This window comes from Nannobrachium achirus (assembly GCF_963921795.1).
Source record: "Nannobrachium achirus genome assembly, chromosome: 5".
Classification (NCBI taxonomy): domain Eukaryota; kingdom Metazoa; phylum Chordata; class Actinopteri; order Myctophiformes; family Myctophidae; genus Nannobrachium; species Nannobrachium achirus.
In genome coordinates, this window is record NC_137814.1 from 2,027,228 (window position 1) to 2,045,624 (window position 18,397).

An 18,397-nucleotide genomic window follows, 5' to 3' on the forward strand; every position below is an offset into this window, starting at 1 on the left:
GGCTTGTTATTGTCCTGAAGATTGTCACAGTCTCTACTCTGTCTGCCACAACAAACAAAGATACAAATAGCTCCATGCATGGCGGCCATAGTGGAATGAAACTGGGCCCCCCATTTACCTTCTTCACAGGTTGTTACCAATGATACTAATGAAGGCTCTGTTCCATTCTGCTCAAACAGAGTCAGTGTTACCAATGATACTAATGAAGGCTCTGTTCCATTCTGCTCAAACAGAGTCAGTGTTACCAATGATACTAATGAAGGCTCTGTTCCATTCTGCTCAAACAGAGTCAGTGTTACCAATGATACTAATGAAGGCTCTGTTCCATTCTGCTCAAACAGAGTCAGTGTTACCAATGATACTAATGAAGGCTCTGTTCCATTCTGCTCAGACAGAGTCAGTGTTATGGGTCCATTTGGTTCCATTTGCACACTCTGAGAGTTATGGTGGTCCTTGAAGTCAAAAGGTTTGAGAACCACTGCGCTAACACTAAATGGAACAGAGCCTTCGTTAGTATCATTGGTAAGGGAACGTGTCCATATTTCAACATAACATTTTGTTCTACGTCCCAGTATTTCAACGCAGGTGAATGCTAACCTGGTGAAATGCTAACCTGCCGACACTGGTGAATGTTAAACTCTATGCCTAAACCTAACCCTAACCTCAGTAACCGTGACGCTGGTGAGTAGCTAACCTGCCGACTCCCGTAGTGGAAATAATGGGACGTGGAAATAGCAAGATTCCCCCATTGGTAACAACCTGTGAAGGAAAGTAAAGAGGAGGACCAGGTTCTCTCCTTGCTGTGCAAAGAGCTTCTATTCTGGCTCTTAATTAAACCTATGGAAGGTCACAGGTCAAAGCTCTGTCCGTCCGCTCTCCATATGATTACAGCTGTGGTTCTAAACCAGTGGTCCGGGGACCACCAGTGGTCCTTGAGGGGGGTTCCAGGCGGGTCCCAAGCTGAATGATGGAGAGTTGGTAACCAAATGGACCCTTATAGACAGATCTTTAACTCCTGAGAGTGTAAAATTAAACCAAATGGACCCGTACGTACACTCTCAAGGATCCCTGGCTAATACGACAAATATGTCTTAATACATTATAATTGTCCTCTACAACTACAATGTAAAATTAAAAACACCTTCATTATTTTGTTTCTTCTAGAAATAGATCATCTTTCACTCAATAGGGGAAATGCCCGTCGCAAGTGTCATTTTTATGGCATGCATGTGCAAAAAAACAAAACACAAACACATTAAATATTGATGTGATGCTCATATTAATCATAGGAAGTATTATGTTTGTTTTTATTTGTACATGCAGCCATAAACTCCATAGAACAGTGAAGTCATGACGTCACTCGCTCATCCCCGCGAACCAGGTAGGATGTGTAAATGACATCATCAACTTGCAACAGGCATTTCCCCTATTGAGTGAAAGATTAGCTATGTCTAGAAGAAATAACATATTTAAGGTGTTTTTAATTTTACATTGTAGTTATAGAGGACAATTATAATGTATTAAGGCATATTTGTCGTATTAGCCAGGGATCCTTTTAAGCGTCTGCATTACTTAATTTACCAGAAGTATATACAAATAGAGAATGTTGAAGAATTGTTATTGTTTTGCCTGTTCTCTCTCCTATGGCACCGACATCAATACTGCATGGAAATCGTGGACAAAACCGGATCCAAACAACAAGGAAATATTCTAAAAGTTTTGGGGTTCCGAGATCGGCTTAAATGTCATCAAACGTTGCGGTTCCGTGGCTCAAAATGCTCGATAAATAAATAATGGACGTGGACGTGAGAAAAAGGGTCGGGGAAAACCGCTGGGCTACAGGCTGTAAACCGCTAGTCTACAGGGACAGAGCGGTGGGCGTGGTGTCGTCGGACATGACGGACGACATGACGGACGGGAGGCGGGGCCTCAGGCACAGCTTGCCCACGCTGCCCCCCGCTGGCAGGCAGCGGTACTCCTGCAGCAGCTTGAGGACGTCGCGGCGGAAGCGTTGACCCACGAAGGCGTAGAGGAAGGGGTTGAGACAGGCGTGGGTGTAGGCCAGGCTCATCAGCACCAGACCCGCCACGCCGAAACGCTTGCTCTCCTCACAGTTGTCAATGGTGATGGCTGTGGCCTGAGGGGGAGAGATGGTATCATGTTAGTGTCAATGGTGATGGGAGAGATGGTATCATGTTAGTATCAATGAGATGGTATCATGTTAGTATCAATGGTGTTGGTATCATGTTAGTATCAATGGTGTTGGTATCATGTTAGTATCAATGGTGTTGGTATCATGTTAGTATCAATGGTGTTGGTATCATGTTAGTATCAATGGTGTTGGTATCATGTTAGTATCAATGGTGTTGGTATCATGTTAGTATCAATGGTGTTGGTATCATGTTAGTATCAATGGTGTTGGTATCATGTTAGTATCAATGGTGTTGGTATCATGTTAGTATCAATGGTGTTGGTATCATGTTAGTATCAATGGTGTTGGTATCATGTTAGTATCAATGGTGTTGGTATCATGTTAGTATCAATGGTGTTGGTATCATGTTAGTATCAATGGTGTTGGTATCATGTTAGTATCAATGGTGTTGGTATCATGTTAGTATCAATGGTGTTGGTATCATGTTAGTATCAATGGTGATGGGAGAGATGGTATCATGTTAGTATCAATGGTGTTGGTATCATGTTAGTATCAATGGTGTTGGTATCATGTTAGTATCAATGGTGATGGCTGTGGCCTGAGGAGAGAGATGGTATCATGTTAGTATCAATGGTGTTGGTATCATGTTAGTATCAATGGTGATGGGAGAGATGGTATCATGTTAGTATCAATGGTGTTGGTATCATGTTAGTATCAATGGTGTTGGTATCATGTTAGTATCAATGGTGATGGCTGTGGCCTGAGGAGAGAGATGGTATCATGTTAGTATCAATGGTATCATGTTAGTATCAATGGTGTTGGTATCATGTTAGTATCAATGGTGTTGGTATCATGTTAGTATCAATGGTATCATGTTAGTATCAATGGTGTTGGTATCATGTTAGTATCAATGGTGATGGCTGTGGCCTGAGGGGGAGAGATGGTATCATGTTAGTATCAATGGTTGTAATGTCACCTTATTGTGACCGTCAGGTCACAGTTAATATCAAAACCTCCACCAGCTGTCAGTCAGTCTGTCAGTCTGTCAGTCACACGTCACACTTTTGCCCTTCTCCCCGATCCATGCCAAATTTTGCACACACACTCCTTGCCTGCCAAACCACTACCTCCACCCCTCAATTCTCACATGGCCCTCTTTTAGCGCCACCATGAGGCCAATTCTTGCAAAACACATTTTTGGACACTGCTCCTACAAGTTTTGCCCTAAAATCACGCAAATCGGTACACACTTGCTCTACACTCATGTCATCAACATAGATCTGTCCCATATAGCGCCACCATCAGGCCGATTTCTTTCAAACACATTCTCTGACACTGCTCCTACAGCTTTTGCCCTAAAATCACGCTGCGACCTGACGGTCACTTATCTCCCGATTATCTTACTGGTGATAATATTGTTGTTTTCAGCGTTTGACATGTTCTGTTCTTTTGGTGAAAACTATTGGAAATAGCCGACCTCCAAGCTCACAACGCGTTGCGCTGCGACGCGTTGTCAGCTTGGAGCTTGGTACTTGATACCACACTGAACTAAGCATGATCAAGTCAATACTGGAGATGTGGCGTAACGGCATGGATTTCTACAACATATTATGATACTGCATTCAAGTTCAGGAGAGTTTGGACAAGTCAATTCTCTTGAATGCTGCCTTCAGGTATGGCATGGAAAGAGGGGGCATTTACGTTTCTTTCACCACCATATAGTACAAACTGCATTCATGGTCTGGAGAGGACACTTTTTACAGACGGGTAAAAGGGCAGGGAGAAATGATGCCAGTGGTTGTCAAACCTTTTGGGCTTCAGTAACCTTTTTCCTGATTGGTCAATCAAAGTAGCCCCTTTAATCCACAACAACATTTAGATTAGAAATACTGACTATTAAAAGTCCAGTATTTATGTCAATATGTTGACAATACAATAGTAAGTAGCCTGTTTTCTATTCAGTACATAACAGTTGTGCTGGTCAAAGTGCTGGGAGAATAATGACAGACTGATGTCTAATCAAAGGCTCAGAACACCTGCTGCATGGATTTAGAGCCGTATCCAACATGTCAGCCATGTAAACAAACACACAGCGTCATTTACAACTAAACGTTGCTCTCAAGAATGTTTTTAAAAACCTTTGAGGCGAGAAATAGACGATGCAGTAACAGAAAATGGATTCTATTTCGTGTCCATATGAGCCATAATGACGTTATCGCATACCTAGATGACATGATGTAAGATGCCTAGATCAGGGGTTCCCAAACTCTTTTGTCTCAGGGCACCCCATGAATATTTTCTTTCATCCGAGGCACCCCTAGATTATATCGTCGTTGTCGGGTGGAAACCTTTGTATGTCCAAAACCTTCTCTTTTTGTGTTATTATTTTAAAAACAACCTTTTTTAAAGGTTTAAATCGTTTTTAAAAACGATTATTTTAAAGACCTTATGTTCAATAGATGATGATGCTCATCTCTGTGCACCTACAGTACATGATGTCTCCTATAGGTCTGTTCCTGGTACAGCTTGTCCTTACACTATAAATGTGACCTTACACCTACAGTACATGATGTCTCCTATTGGTCTGTTTCTGGTACAGCTTGTCCTTACACTATAAATGTGCTCTGATGTTTCCTCCTGCTCTCTGCAGAATGACTGTAACCACAGCCCTGTGCTGTACTCACTGTACTCACTGTACTTAATGTACCCAGAAAAGAAATCTGCTTTAAGTAGGATATGAGGGGTCTAACTTGGGGTTTGTCATGATGCTGAATCCATTACAAGAAACTTTCCTTGGGCTAAAAATGGACCCACAAAACGATGGTTTAGTGATGAGTCATCACTTTTCACAGTTTTTTGGGTGTTTTGGGGGGCCATTATTTCTAGCCCAAGGAAAGTTTTTTGTGCAAAACAATAATGTCAATTATCAGGGTTAAGCAACCACACTAACAGGCTTGTGGTCACAGTCATTCAAAATATGAACCCTTGTTTAAAAACAAGGGTTCATATGTTAGATTGTCGTTAGAGAAAAGAAAAGATGAGTGTTAAAATGTTTTCATTGACTTCTTTCTGTCATTTTAGTGATAGAAAGAAGGCCTAATGAAGACATTTCCGGCTTACTGTGTCTAAAAAAACATATTCAGCCACTTGTAAGGAAATGTATGCATGCCCCCACCCAATGAAATCAAAATACTAAAATTGCTAAAACAATAGAAAGCAGTAAATGAAAACATTTTAACACATATCTTTTAATTTCTCTAATTACAATCTAAAATATGAACCCTTGTTGTAAAAAACCTTTTTTTTTTTTTATATATCACTGATTGACCCAGAACCCCCGGTGACCAGCACAGCGTTGAAGGGTAGTTGGGTCAGAACAACCCTACCTGCACAGCCTCAGTGACCAGCACAGCGTTGAAGGGTAGTTGGGTCAGAACAAACACCACCACCACGGCCAGGATGACCCTCATGGCTCGGTGCTTCTGGAAGTTACGGGTCTTCAGCAGCGTAGCGACGATCACAGAGTAGCAGAACAGCATGATGGAGAACGGCAGGCAGAAGCCAACGCTCACCTGAGGACAAGGAGGATCCATGGAGGATTAACACCTGGTACGCATTGTTATACTTTAAACATGATTTTATGCTTTAGCTATTGCAAAATAGCAGATCTACAAGCTCTCACAAGACCTTGTAGATCTGCTATTTTTTGAAAAGTCGTGGAAATTAGTGAAAATCTTAAAATATGTATTTTTTAACCCATTTAGGCCCATTAACTCTCCTACTGCCAGATTATTTATTTATTTATTGGGTCTGGCGCCATCAAAAAGCGGCTTACCTTTGCGACGTTATAGTAGATAGACAGACAGACATTTATTTTATTTTTTTTATTTTTTTTGGTTGTGCAATAGTGCACTTTGGTCTGCCAGGCAGCAGAGGGCGGCGTCATGCGAGAATGAATGTGAATTTGCCTGTTATGTGTTGAAGAAGAAGAAGACCAGTCACTGGCCACAGAGCCTTACAGCCGGAGGAAATCAACAAGGAAGTGAATTGTTCTCCGTTGATCTAACGCATAATGGATTTTTTACACCATCACCGCGGAAAATGTGTTTACAGTAGACGGCCGCGCGACCCCTCATCAGCTTACAGTCATCAGACGAACGAACCGAACGAGCGCCGTATTGGCATCGAGGTTCTGTAAAAAATGGGGCGAACGTTAACGTTCAAAGCGTGGGAAGAGTTAAGTCCAATTTGAAAAAAAAAAAACCTTAAAGCCCTTTGCACACAGACATTTTTTTTTTCGCACGTTTTAATTTTTTTTAAAGAAAACAATGATTCTCTATGACCTCATTTTTTTTCGCACGTTTTAATTTTTTTTAAAGAAAACAATGATTCTCTATGACCTCATGCACACCGGCTCAGAATTTGCCATGCTGCAGGTGGCTGCGGCTGTGTGTTTTTTCCCCAATCGAACCCAGTTCGATTTGTGCGTCTTGTTGCATGCGGTAAAAACTCATTGACTCCTTTTAGGACTCCTCTTTGGATCCGCAAAACAATGCGTTTTACTAATGCAGCAAACGGAAAGAAACACAACGGTCCTGTGTGCAAAGTCCGATTTGAAATTCGTTTTTTCTGGGAAACGTATTACTCAGCCTCTGTTGCAGCTAGAAACAACATTCCCAAACTATTTGATAGCTTACACCTTTGGCTTTCATTTCAGAACAACTTAAATATATTTAAAAAAATTACTGTACTTCATATACTGTACTGTAATACACACAAATGTGTACCCGTCAGCAAACATTTGTAACTCAAAATTTGCTTCTGGGGGGTCCCTGGAATTCAATATTTTGAGATGGGGTTCGTGGGCCAAATACATATCATTTTGGGGGTCCTTGACATGAAAAAGTTTGAGCACCACTGACATAGAAACACATAGGCTTTTCAGAAACCTCTTAGTATTTAGGAGACATTTAGGCCAAAATATTCAAAGAAAAAATATATATAGCCTATAGCAGATCTACAAGCTCGCAGCGCAGCACCGAAGCTTGTAGATGTGCTATTCTTTAAAGAAGGGTTTTTGTTAAAATACTGAATGCAAGATAAAGAAGCGCCAGGTTTAGGGTCTTGTCCGTTCTCAATGGGCCTAACAATTATGGCCTGGCCCTAACTGGGCTGGCCAGAGGCCCTACCCGGCCCGAGGCCCTACCGAGGCCCTACCGAGGCCCTACCCGGCCCGAGGCCCTACCGAGGCCCTACCGAGGCCCTACCCGGCCCCACTAGTTAGCATACATTTTAGTCCCTACCCCAGGGGTTCCCAAACCTTTATGTCTCAGGTCACCCCATGAATATTGTTTTTAATCCGAGGCACCCCTACATTATAATTTTCACTCCCAGCACCTTATATTTATAGCATATCGTCGTTGTCGGGTGGAAACCATGGATGTCCAAAACCGTTCGTTTTGTATTTATCATCTATAAAATGTACTAAACTAATGAAGACAGCAGATCTACAAGCACACAACGCCTCGTGGTGTGCTTGTAGATCGGCTGTTTTCACTAGTTTTGTGCGACAGTCTTGTATGATGAAGCATCGCTTTGCTTTACCAAAAGATGTACACATTTGAAACTTGGAGATACGAGGTTTCTGCCCGACAGTGATGATATTTTAGTGATTATGTTGCGAGGAAAACGTTGAGATAACAGCCATTTTGGTTAGAACTGACTGAAAATAACTTTGTACTTCAATTTTAAAATGATACAAAATATTTTTTTTCAAGTGTCCAAATAAATTCCAAATATTATCAAATGATCTCGCGGCACCCCTGGACTGCCGTCACGGCACCCCAGGGTGCCCCGTCACCCACTTTGAAAACCCCTGGTATAATGACCTGCAGAGAGAGCACAGCTATCTTGGTCTTGTTGCCCATGTGAGCAGGGTACACCAGACGGCAGTACTGCTTGCCGTCGTTAGGGTTAGGGTTAGGGTTAGGTGGTGGTATAATGGTGTGGTTCAGTGGTATAATGGTGTGGTTCAGTGGTATAATGGTGTGGTTCAGTGGTATAATGGTGTGGTTCAGTAGTATAATGGTGTGGTTCAGTGGTATAATGGTGTGGTTCAGTGGTATAATGGTGTGGTTCAGTGGTATAATGGTGTGGTTCAGTGGTATAATGGTGTGGTTCAGTGGTATAATGATGTGGTTCAGTGGTATAATGGTGTGGTGCAGTGGTATAATGGTGTGGTTCAGTGGTATAATGGTGTGGTTCAGTGGTATAATGGTGTGGTTCAGTGGTATAATGATGTGGTTCAGTGGTATAATGGTGTGGTTCAGTGGTATAATGGTGTGGTTCAGTGGTATAATGGTGTGGTTCAGTGGTATAATGGTGTGGTTAGGGTTAGGGTTAGGTATAATGACCTGCAGAGAGAGCACAGCTATCTTGGTCTTGTTGCCCATGTGAGCAGGGTACTATCTTAGTGTGGTTCAGTAGTATAATGGTGTGGTTCAGTGGTATAATGGTGTGGTTCAGTGGTATAATGGTGTGGTTCAGTGGTATAACGGTGTGGTTCAGTGGTATAATGGTGTGGTTCAGTGGTATAATGGTGTGGTTCAGTGGTATAATGGTGTGGTTCAGTGGTATAATGATGTGGTTCAGTGGTATAATGGTGTGGTTCAGTGGTATAATGGTGTGGTTCAGTGGTATAATGGTGTGGTTCAGTGGTATAATGGTGTGGTTCAGTGGTATAACGGTGTGGTTCAGTGGTATAATGGTGTGGTTCAGTGGTATAATGGTGTGGTTCAGTAGTATAACGGTGTGGTTCAGTGGTATAATGGTGTGGTTCAGTGGTATAATGGTGTGGTTCAGTGGTATAATGGTGTGGTTCAGTGGTATAATGGTGTGGTTCAGTGGTATAATGGTGTGGTTCAGTAGTATAATGGTGTGGTTCAGTAGTATAACGGTGTGGTTCAGTAGTATAACGGTGTGGTTCAGTGGTATAATGGTGTGGTTCAGTAGTATAATGGTGTGGTTCAGTGGTATAATGGTGTGGTTCAGTAGTATAACGGTGTGGTTCAGTGGTATAATGGTGTGGTTCAGTGGTATAATGGTGTGGTTCAGTGGTATAATGGTGTGGTTCAGTAGTATAATGATGTGGTTCAGTGGTATAATGGTGTGGTTCAGTAGTATAACGGTGTGGTTCAGTGGTATAATGGTGTGGTTCAGTAGTATAATGGTGTGGTTCAGTGGTATAATGGTGTGGTTCAGTAGTATAACGGTGTGGTTCAGTGGTATAATGGTGTGGTTCAGTAGTATAACGGTGTGGTTCAGTAGTATAACGGTGTGGTTCAGTGGTATAATGGTGTGGTTCAGTGGTATAACGGTGTGGTTCAGTGGTATAATGGTGTGGTTCAGTGGTATAATGGTGTGGTTCAGTAGTATAATGGTGTGGTTCAGTGGTATAACGGTGTGGTTCAGTGGTATAATGGTGTGGTTCAGTGGTATAATGGTGTGGTTCAGTAGTATAACGGTGTGGTTCAGTGGTATAATGGTGTGGTTCAGTAGTATAATGGTGTGGTTCAGTAGTATAACGGTGTGGTTCAGTGGTATAATGGTGTGGTTCAGTAGTATAATGGTGTGGTTCAGTAGTATAACGGTGTGGTTCAGTGGTATAATGGTGTGGTTCAGTAGTATAATGGTGTGGTTCAGTGGTATAATGGTGTGGTTCAGTGGTATAATGGTGTGGTTCAGTAGTATAACGGTGTGGTTCAGTGGTATAATGGTGTGGTTCAGTGGTATAATGGTGTGGTTCAGTGGTATAATGGTGTGGTTCAGTGGTATAATGGTGTGGTTCAGTGGTATAATGGTGTGGTTCAGTAGTATAACGGTGTGGTTCAGTGGTATAATGGTGTGGTTCAGTGGTATAATGGTGTGGTTCAGTAGTATAACGGTGTGGTTCAGTGGTATAATGGTGTGGTTCAGTAGTATAACGGTGTGGTTCAGTGGTATAATGGTGTGGTTCAGTGGTATAATGGTGTGGTTCAGTGGTATAATGGTGTGGTTCAGTGGTATAATGGTGTGGTTCAGTAGTATAACGGTGTGGTTCAGTGGTATAATGGTGTGGTTCAGTGGTATAATGGTGTGGTTCAGTGGTATAATGGTGTGGTTCAGTGGTATAATGGTATAATGGTGTGGTTCAGTAGTATAACGGTGTGGTTCAGTGGTATAATGGTGTGGTTCAGTGGTATAACGGTGTGGTTCAGTGGTATAACGGTGTGGTTCAGTGGTATAACGGTGTGGTTCAGTGGTATAACGGTGTGGTTCAGTGGTATAATGGTGTGGTTCAGTGGTATAATGGTATAATGGTGTGGTTCAGTGGTATAATGGTGTGGTTAGGGTTAGGTATAATGACCTGCAGAGAGAGAACAGCTATCTTGGTCTTGTTGCCCATGTGAGCAGGGTACACCAGACGGCAGTACTGCTTGCCGTCGTTAGGGTTAGGGTTAGGGTTAGGGTTAGGTGGTGGTATAATGGTGTGGTTAGGGTTAGGGTTAGGTATAATAACCTGCAGTGAGAGAACAGCTATCTTGGTCTTGTTGCCCATGTGAGCAGGGTACACCAGCCTGCAGTACTGCTTGCCGTCGTCAGAGAGTTTGGGCTCGGCGAACAGGAAGTCAGGGACCACCAGGACCACCGCCAGAAGCCACACCCCCACACACACCAGCTTACTGCACTGCAGACGCTTCTGCTTGGAGTTGTGAGCCTGCAAGACGAGCACAACAACATGACATGAATGACCAGGACGTTTAGCTTTCATCCTTCTAGACCAGGGCTTTTCAAAGTGGGTGACGGGGCACCCTGGGGTGCCGCGACGGCAGTCCAGGGGTGCCGCGAGATAATTTGATAATATTTGGATTTTATGGACACTTGAAAAAATATGTAGTATCATTTACAAAGTTATTTTCAGTCAGTTCTAACCAAAATGGCTATTATCTCAATGTTTTCCTCGCAACATAATCACTAAAATATCGTCACTGTCGGGCAGAAAAAAACTCGTATCTCCAAGTTTCAAATGTGTACGTCTTTTGGTAAAGCAAAGCCCTGCTTCATCATACAAGACTGTCGCACAAAACTAGTGAAAACAGCCGATCTACAAGCACACAACGCCTCGCATCTAGTGAAAACAGCCGATGCGAGGCGAGGCGTTGTGTGCTTGTAGATCTGCTGTTTTCACTAGTTTAGTACATTTTATAGATGATAAATAAAAACGGTTTTGGACATACAAGGTTTCTACCCGACAACGACGATATGCTATAAATATAAGGTGCTGTGAAAATTATAATGTAGGGGTGCCTCGGATTAAAACAATATTTATGGGGTGACAAAGAATTTGGGAACCCCTGTTCTAAACCAAGGGTCTTCAACAGGGGCTCGGGACCTCTAGGGGGTCCTCAGAGTTACTACAGGGGGTCCTCCAAATCTTTGAGTGATAAAACTTTTTTTCTCCTTTTTTATATTAACCACTTGAACCCTATAGTGTTCATATTCTGAGAACTTTAGCCAAAAATAGCCGATCTACCATGTCTCATTCTAGTGGCTCCAACCAGGATGCCTTATCTTGGTATATAAGACGGCTCAGGGTGACATGCGACCTCGCCCTAAAGGGCGAGGTTGTGCCAATGCTTGGCCATCTGTCCAGTGATGTATATCGGACCACCGGACCAGTTACCCATATATGGAGATCCATGTACTGTAGCCTATATAGTACATCCCTTTTATGTCCATACACGGAGATCCCTGTCTGAACCAGCCGCAGAGATATATAAGTCTAACCTTGGTGGTCTGGACGATGGCGATGTAACGGTCCTGTTAGTATTAATTATAATAACTTGGTGGTCTGGACGATGGCGATGTAATGGTCCTGTTAGTATTAATTATAATAACCTTGGTGGTCTGGACGATGGTGATGTAACGGTCCTGGTAGTATTAATTATAATATAATAACCTTGGTGGTCTGGACGATGGCGATGTAACGGTCCTGGTAGTATTAATTATAATATAATAACCTTGGTGGTCTGGACGATGGCGATGTAACGGTCCACGCTGATGCAGGTGAGCAGCAGCATGGAGGAGAACAGGTTGATCTTGTACACAGCAGAGTTGATCTTACACAGACCAACACCCAGGCTCCAGCCCTGAGACGCCTCCACAGCCCACAGGGGGAGGGACACCAGGAACAGCAGGTCAGCTACCGCTAGGTTCAGGAGATATACATCTGTCATGGTCTGAGAGAGGAGAGGAGAGGAGAGGAGAGGAGAGGAGAGGAGAGGAGGGGAGAGGAGAGGAGAGGAGAGGGGAGGGGAGAGGGGATGGGAGAGGAGAGGAGAGGAGAGGAGAGGAGAGGAGAGGAGAGGAGAGGAGAGGAGCATATTATTTCAACAGATTCCACTGTAGGTTCATTGTTCATGGTCCTATAGTTTCAATGTACAGATTTAGTAGCCTGGCGGGGGCCTGACGTCATACTGCGTTCACTCACTCATTCCTTCCCCAGTATAACGTCTGGCTTTCGGCCTATTGGCAGCTTGAAAAGTGGGCAGGAGTACTTGCCTTGACAGACAGACTCCTCTAACCAATCAGCGTAGCAAAACATCTCTCAGCCAGTCGGAAGAACGGCAAACAAACACGTCTTTTCGGCCGATGAACTCCGCTAGCGCATCCTCTGTATTCCTTTTTAATTGTTGTCATTGATTCCAACTCCGAAATAACTGCACTTATTGCTTGTTTTATCGTTAGAGCGTTAATTGTTACACTTGAACGCATCGCGAGGGCAACCATTGTTGTTTTGAAAATGCTGCAGCATGCATCTACGTCACCATCTACACATGGACCAATCAGGGAAAGCTTTTCACTTGTTGTCAGGAAGACTACGTTTGTTGTGCGGACAGTAGTCACTGATTGGCCCCGATCAGAAAATAATCAGGATACTCGCTGCCTATACCCGGAAGGCCAGCCGTTATACTGGGGAAGGAATGAGTGAGTGAACACAGTATGACGTCAGGCCCCGCTAGGCTACAGATTTAGCTCCTTTCGGAAACCTCTCCATCCACTATGCAGCTCCGAGGTGAGGTTCTTCACACAAGCTATCCAAAATCTTTCGGTTGGGGGGAAGCTCCACCGTTAAGGAACACTTCTTACCTTTTGTGAACATCCTATCCAAAAAGTAAAGGTCCTAAACCAGTTTCTCAGGTGTTTACTTCTCAAGCGTGGAAGGAAATCGAAGCAGCGTGTTGAAATAAAGAGTTTAAATCGCTCATTTTGTCAGCCGGTCCCATGTTTTTTAGACGTTCTGGAAACATGCCTACCTCCCCTGGTCACGTGGTTTAGACACAACTAATAATAGTGGGGAAAAGAATGCACCGGTTGACAAATTGAGTGATATAAACTTTATTTCAACTCCCTGCTTCGATTTTCTTCCACACTTGAGAAGTAAACAGATGAGAGACCGGTATGGGACCTTTACTTTTTGGATAGAAAGTTCACAAAAGGTAAGAAGTGTTCATGACGGTGGAATTTCCCTGCAACGAACCGATTGTGGATGACAGTTGTGAGGAACCTCATCTCAGAGCTGTATTAGTGGGGGAAGAGGTTCCAAAAGGAGCTAGGAACAGATTGTGATTTTGACAGCACTGGACTGATGCTCCTTGGCTTATACAGTATATGATCCTATTACTCAGTGCCTCAGTAAACTGCAGAGACAGTGTAGTGACTACACTGAGAGCCTGACAGAAATGAGATATTTCACAGAGTTTTAAAGTCGTAATATTACTTTTGAAAAGAGTTACGAGTGATACGGCAAACTGCTCCTACATCTGGCTGTGTCCGTTTGTCCCCAGAAAAGTGACCCCCCCAGAAGCAAGATTTGAGTTGTAAATGTTCGCTATATATACATAGGCCTATGTTCAAAGATTTGCACATATTTTCCCGACTTTTGAAAAATAACAGATTTACAAGCTCAGCGCGGCACTCGGTGCCGCGCTGTGAGCTTGTAGATCTGTGAGATTGTCTCTCTACCTTCAGTCTGTGGCGGTAGTGCAGGTAGATCCAGACGACGGCCATGTTGCCCAGGGCTCCCAGAACAACGATGATCCAGAAGAGGGGAGGCTGCAGGCTGGAGCGGAAGGCTCTCACCGAGGACTGGTCGCACATGAACTGATCGTAGTCGTCCAGGTTGTAGTCCTCGTCAGTGGTGACGTCATGACTGGTGGGAGGAGCCTGAGGAGGAGGAGGGATCTTTAGTGGAGGTATACGCCCACCCGACGAGATGCGATCGACACCACGCGAGACCAAATGTCCTATAAGGTGTGTAATGGATTATCAAATCATTTTTGGGTGAAGTTGGTGAACTATCCCTTTAAAGGACAACTTTTTTTACAACAAGGGTTCATATTTTAGATTGTAATTAGAGAAAAGAAAAAGTGAGTCTTAAAATGTTTTCATTTGCTTCGTTCTATTGTTTTATCGTGTTTACCGTGCTAAAATGTGGGGCATGCGTACGCATGGGGGCATGCGTATACAAGTGGCTAAATATGTCTTTTTAGACACAATAAGCCAGCAGTTTCTTTATTGCTATTTACAGTAACACTTCTAGCTCCCATAAGTCACATCCAACCATGGAAGGTTGCGTTGTATCTTGGGAATGGGCTTATTCTGTGTAAAATGACATATTTAGCCACTTGTACGCATGCCCCCAAACACTGAAATAAGACTCTCTAAAACAATAGTACATATCAATATGATGATAGACTATAAACGATATCATCATATGTATAGATCATAATATGATGATGATGATATTGATCAGATATGATGATCAATGATCAATAGCGTCTTTTATATTCTTTAATTACAATCTAAATAAAATATGAACCCTTGTTGTAAAAAAACTAAAGTTGTCCCTTTAACTTCATACTATTAGATCAGGGGTCTTCAACAGGGGGTCCGGGACCCCTAGGGGGTCCTCAGAGTTACTGGGGGGGGGGGGGGGGGGGGGCACCAAATCCTTGTGTGATAGGATCATTATTTTAAAAGAACAACCTGAACCCTCGCATCCCAATTCTGAGGAGAACTTCAGCCAAAAATAGACGATCTACAAGCTCTCAACACCTCGTGCTGCGAGGCGTTGAGAGCTTGTAGATCGTCTATTTATGGCAAATGGGTTTGGTGTAGAGGTAAAAAAAAAAACAGACCAAGTACAGAGTGAAAGGTATCGACGATTTAAGTGGTTAAATGTCTGATAATACACTTTAACATGAATCCACATATGCTGGTGACAGTGCTGTGAAACAAGTCATGAATCTATCTATGAAATCAATGGAAGTCTGCATCTCTCTTCTATACAATATGTAGTGGGGGTCCCTGCTTCATCTCTCTCTCAGCTAAGGGAAAGGGGTCCTTGGCCTGAAAACATTGAAGCCCCCTGCTATAGATGTTTTACCACTTGAACCCAGCATCTCTAATCTGGGGTGATCATTCACCCAAACATAGCTGATCTACAAGCTCACAACGCCGCACAACGTGGCACGTTGTGTGCTCGTATAGATCTGCAATGTTTTGGTGAATGATGTGAATGTGAATATTACATGTGCTGTCATAATTATGCTGACTTTATCTAGAAAATATAAACGTGGCGTTTTGTTTCTATAAGGTTCCCGACGTTAGGTCTAAGGGGTTAAACTGAAGTGATATCCATCAATTAAAAATATTATCAAAGTCTCAGATTAGGGTTCCAATCGTGGTTTCAGTGATTCTTAACCTTTTTTATTTTCAAGGACCCCCACTTTGATATGCATTAGACCAGTGGTCCTCAACCTTTTCAGGCTGTGACTCCCAAAATAATCATATTTTACCTGCGGACCCCCCCCCCCCCCCCCCCCCACCCTGACGAGCACTAAGAGTTGAGGCATTACATTTTGTATAACACGGTTCTATTGTGAAAATATCAGATCTACATGCTCACAACGCCTCGAGGCGTAGATCTGCTATTTTCACAATTTCTGCCTCTAATATTTTTGTCCAATGACAAATTTGTCCAATGTTTAATTTGTCATTTTAGAGGTATTAAAAGGTCCTTCAATTGTCACTTTAGAAATACCCTCTATACACTTGAACTTTATGTTAGTTTGTTTACTGTTGAGTGAGAAAACAATGTTGCACATTAAGTTAATCATCTGGGGACCCCCCCCAAAATCATTTTGGGACCCCCCTGGGGGTCTCGACCCACAGGCTGAGAACCACTGCATTAGACAGACCCATCCCTTAAAACAATCTCTGGTGTTAGTTTTACTCTGTGAGGGTACAAAGGGAACCTAAATGGTTCCATGTGTACCCTACTCTCAGAGTTACAGACCCGTTGTAGGCTCCATTTGGACCCCTGGTGGTCCCCCAACCTGAGGTTGAGAAACACAGTGAGACACAGAGCAGGGAGCTGCAGTAGAATGACACTGTCTCACCACTAGAGGCCGCTATTACCCCTCCCATGCTGCATCAACATCAACTAGCAGTGATCTGTCTTTAGTTTATTTATCCTTACGTTTTACAAACCTCTGTTTTCTCTCTCATCTCAGCTCCACTCTTAGCATTACTTCTTTATTTAATGATGTTAATTCTAGTGTTTGGAATCACAATGAGCAAATGGACTGATTGTTTACACGTCAAAATGATGTTTGTGGACAATGTTTTCATGAACAGAAAACACAATTATACACCACCATCAAAAGGATTTAACACAAAAAACAGAAAAGCTTATTACCATAGATCAGTGTTTCTCAACCACTGGTCCTGGGGACCTTTGGTGTGCCCCTGAGAAGGGTCAAGTGTGCCCCTTGAAACTGCTTGAAAGACAGTATTGTATTTTAACATTTTAAAAATGATTCAAACTAAAACAGCCGATCTACAAGCACACAACGCCTCGCGGTGCGAGGCGTTGTGTGCTTGTAGATCTGCTGGTTTCACTACTGTTGTGTGACAGCCTTGTGTGATGAAGCAGGGCTTTACTTTGCGAAGAAACGTACAAATTTGAATCTTGGTGATGCAAGGTTTCTTCCCGACAGTGATGATATTTACACCCCCGTATTATGTTGGTTCTTGGGACATGAAAAGTGTGCCCATGCAGAAAAAAGGTTGAGAAACACTGGCATAGATATATATATATAGAGAGAGAGACACACACACAGAGAGAGAGAGAGAGAGAGAGAGAGAGAGAGAGAGAGAGACAGACAGACAGAGAGAGAGAGAGAGAGAGAGAGAGAGAGAGAGAGAGAGAGAGAGAGAGAGAGAGAGAGAGAGAGACATACCAGAGTCATTAAAGATGTCATCATATCAGTGGTTTCCATCTGAAGATAAAACAGAAAAACAAGAATTACAACAATGTTTACTATTGGTGATACTATTACTATACTGGTACACTAATACTACTACTATTACTAGTATTACTATTACTAGTATTACTATTACTTGCTGTGCAACAACAATATTAGATTACATCATGCATCATGTCATATGATATCATTCAAATTAGCTTTATTGGCATGAGAAAACATGTGTTTCCATTGCCAAAGCAAGTGTCACAAATATAATAAAACACAGTTTAAAAAGGGGAACACATACAGTATACAGTGGGAGGAGGTACAGCATTGTGTAAACAGAGCTACCGTATGTCACAGTGTGTCGCAAATTGCTTGCTCAGGGTGGGGGCCTCGGGCCTGTGAGGTATCCGCTCGAGTTCTCTCGAGGGGGTACCTCACAGGTACAGGTTCTGCTCGGGTTCTCTCTCTCCTCCCCCCACCCCCCCTACCCTTACCTCCCCTTCCCCTCCCCTTCCCCTCCCCTTCCCCTCCCCCTACACGCGCATGCGCATGCAGCGCCTGTGTGTGTGTGTGTGTGTGTGTGTGCGTTCGTTCGTTCGTTCGTTCTTGTACACACGCATGCAGGACCTGTGTATGTGTGTGCGTGTGCCCCTTGTTGTCTTTCCCTTGTCTCTCCCTTGTTTCTCCCTCTCTCCTCTCTCTCTCTCTCTCTCATGGCTCTTTAGCCTTTGTAAAGTGTCTTGAGATAACTTGTTATGATTTGACACTTTAATAAAATTGAATTGAATTGAATTGAATTGTCCCTATATACATGTTAGTATATAGCCTATAGTATGCAGGGTAGAAAGCTTTTTAAACAAACAGCTGCCATCTTTTGCAGTCGCTTTGA

The 18,397-nt window shown here is 43.0% G+C and overlaps 1 protein-coding gene across 1 annotated transcript; it reads right to left on the reverse strand.

Annotated features, from left to right (window-relative positions):
* Positions 1–1,770: 1,770 nt before the first annotated feature.
* On the reverse strand, positions 1,771–16,681 carry ccr9a (chemokine (C-C motif) receptor 9a; the record flags this gene model as incomplete). Its single annotated transcript, XM_080727122.1, has 6 exons — positions 1,771–2,137; positions 5,539–5,724; positions 10,710–10,907; positions 12,211–12,429; positions 14,216–14,416; positions 16,673–16,681. The coding sequence occupies 6 exons, from the start codon at positions 16,679–16,681 to the stop codon at positions 1,859–1,861; spliced, it is 1,092 nt and encodes a 363-aa protein (XP_080583248.1). The 3' UTR covers positions 1,771–1,858.
* Positions 16,682–18,397: the final 1,716 nt, after the last annotated feature.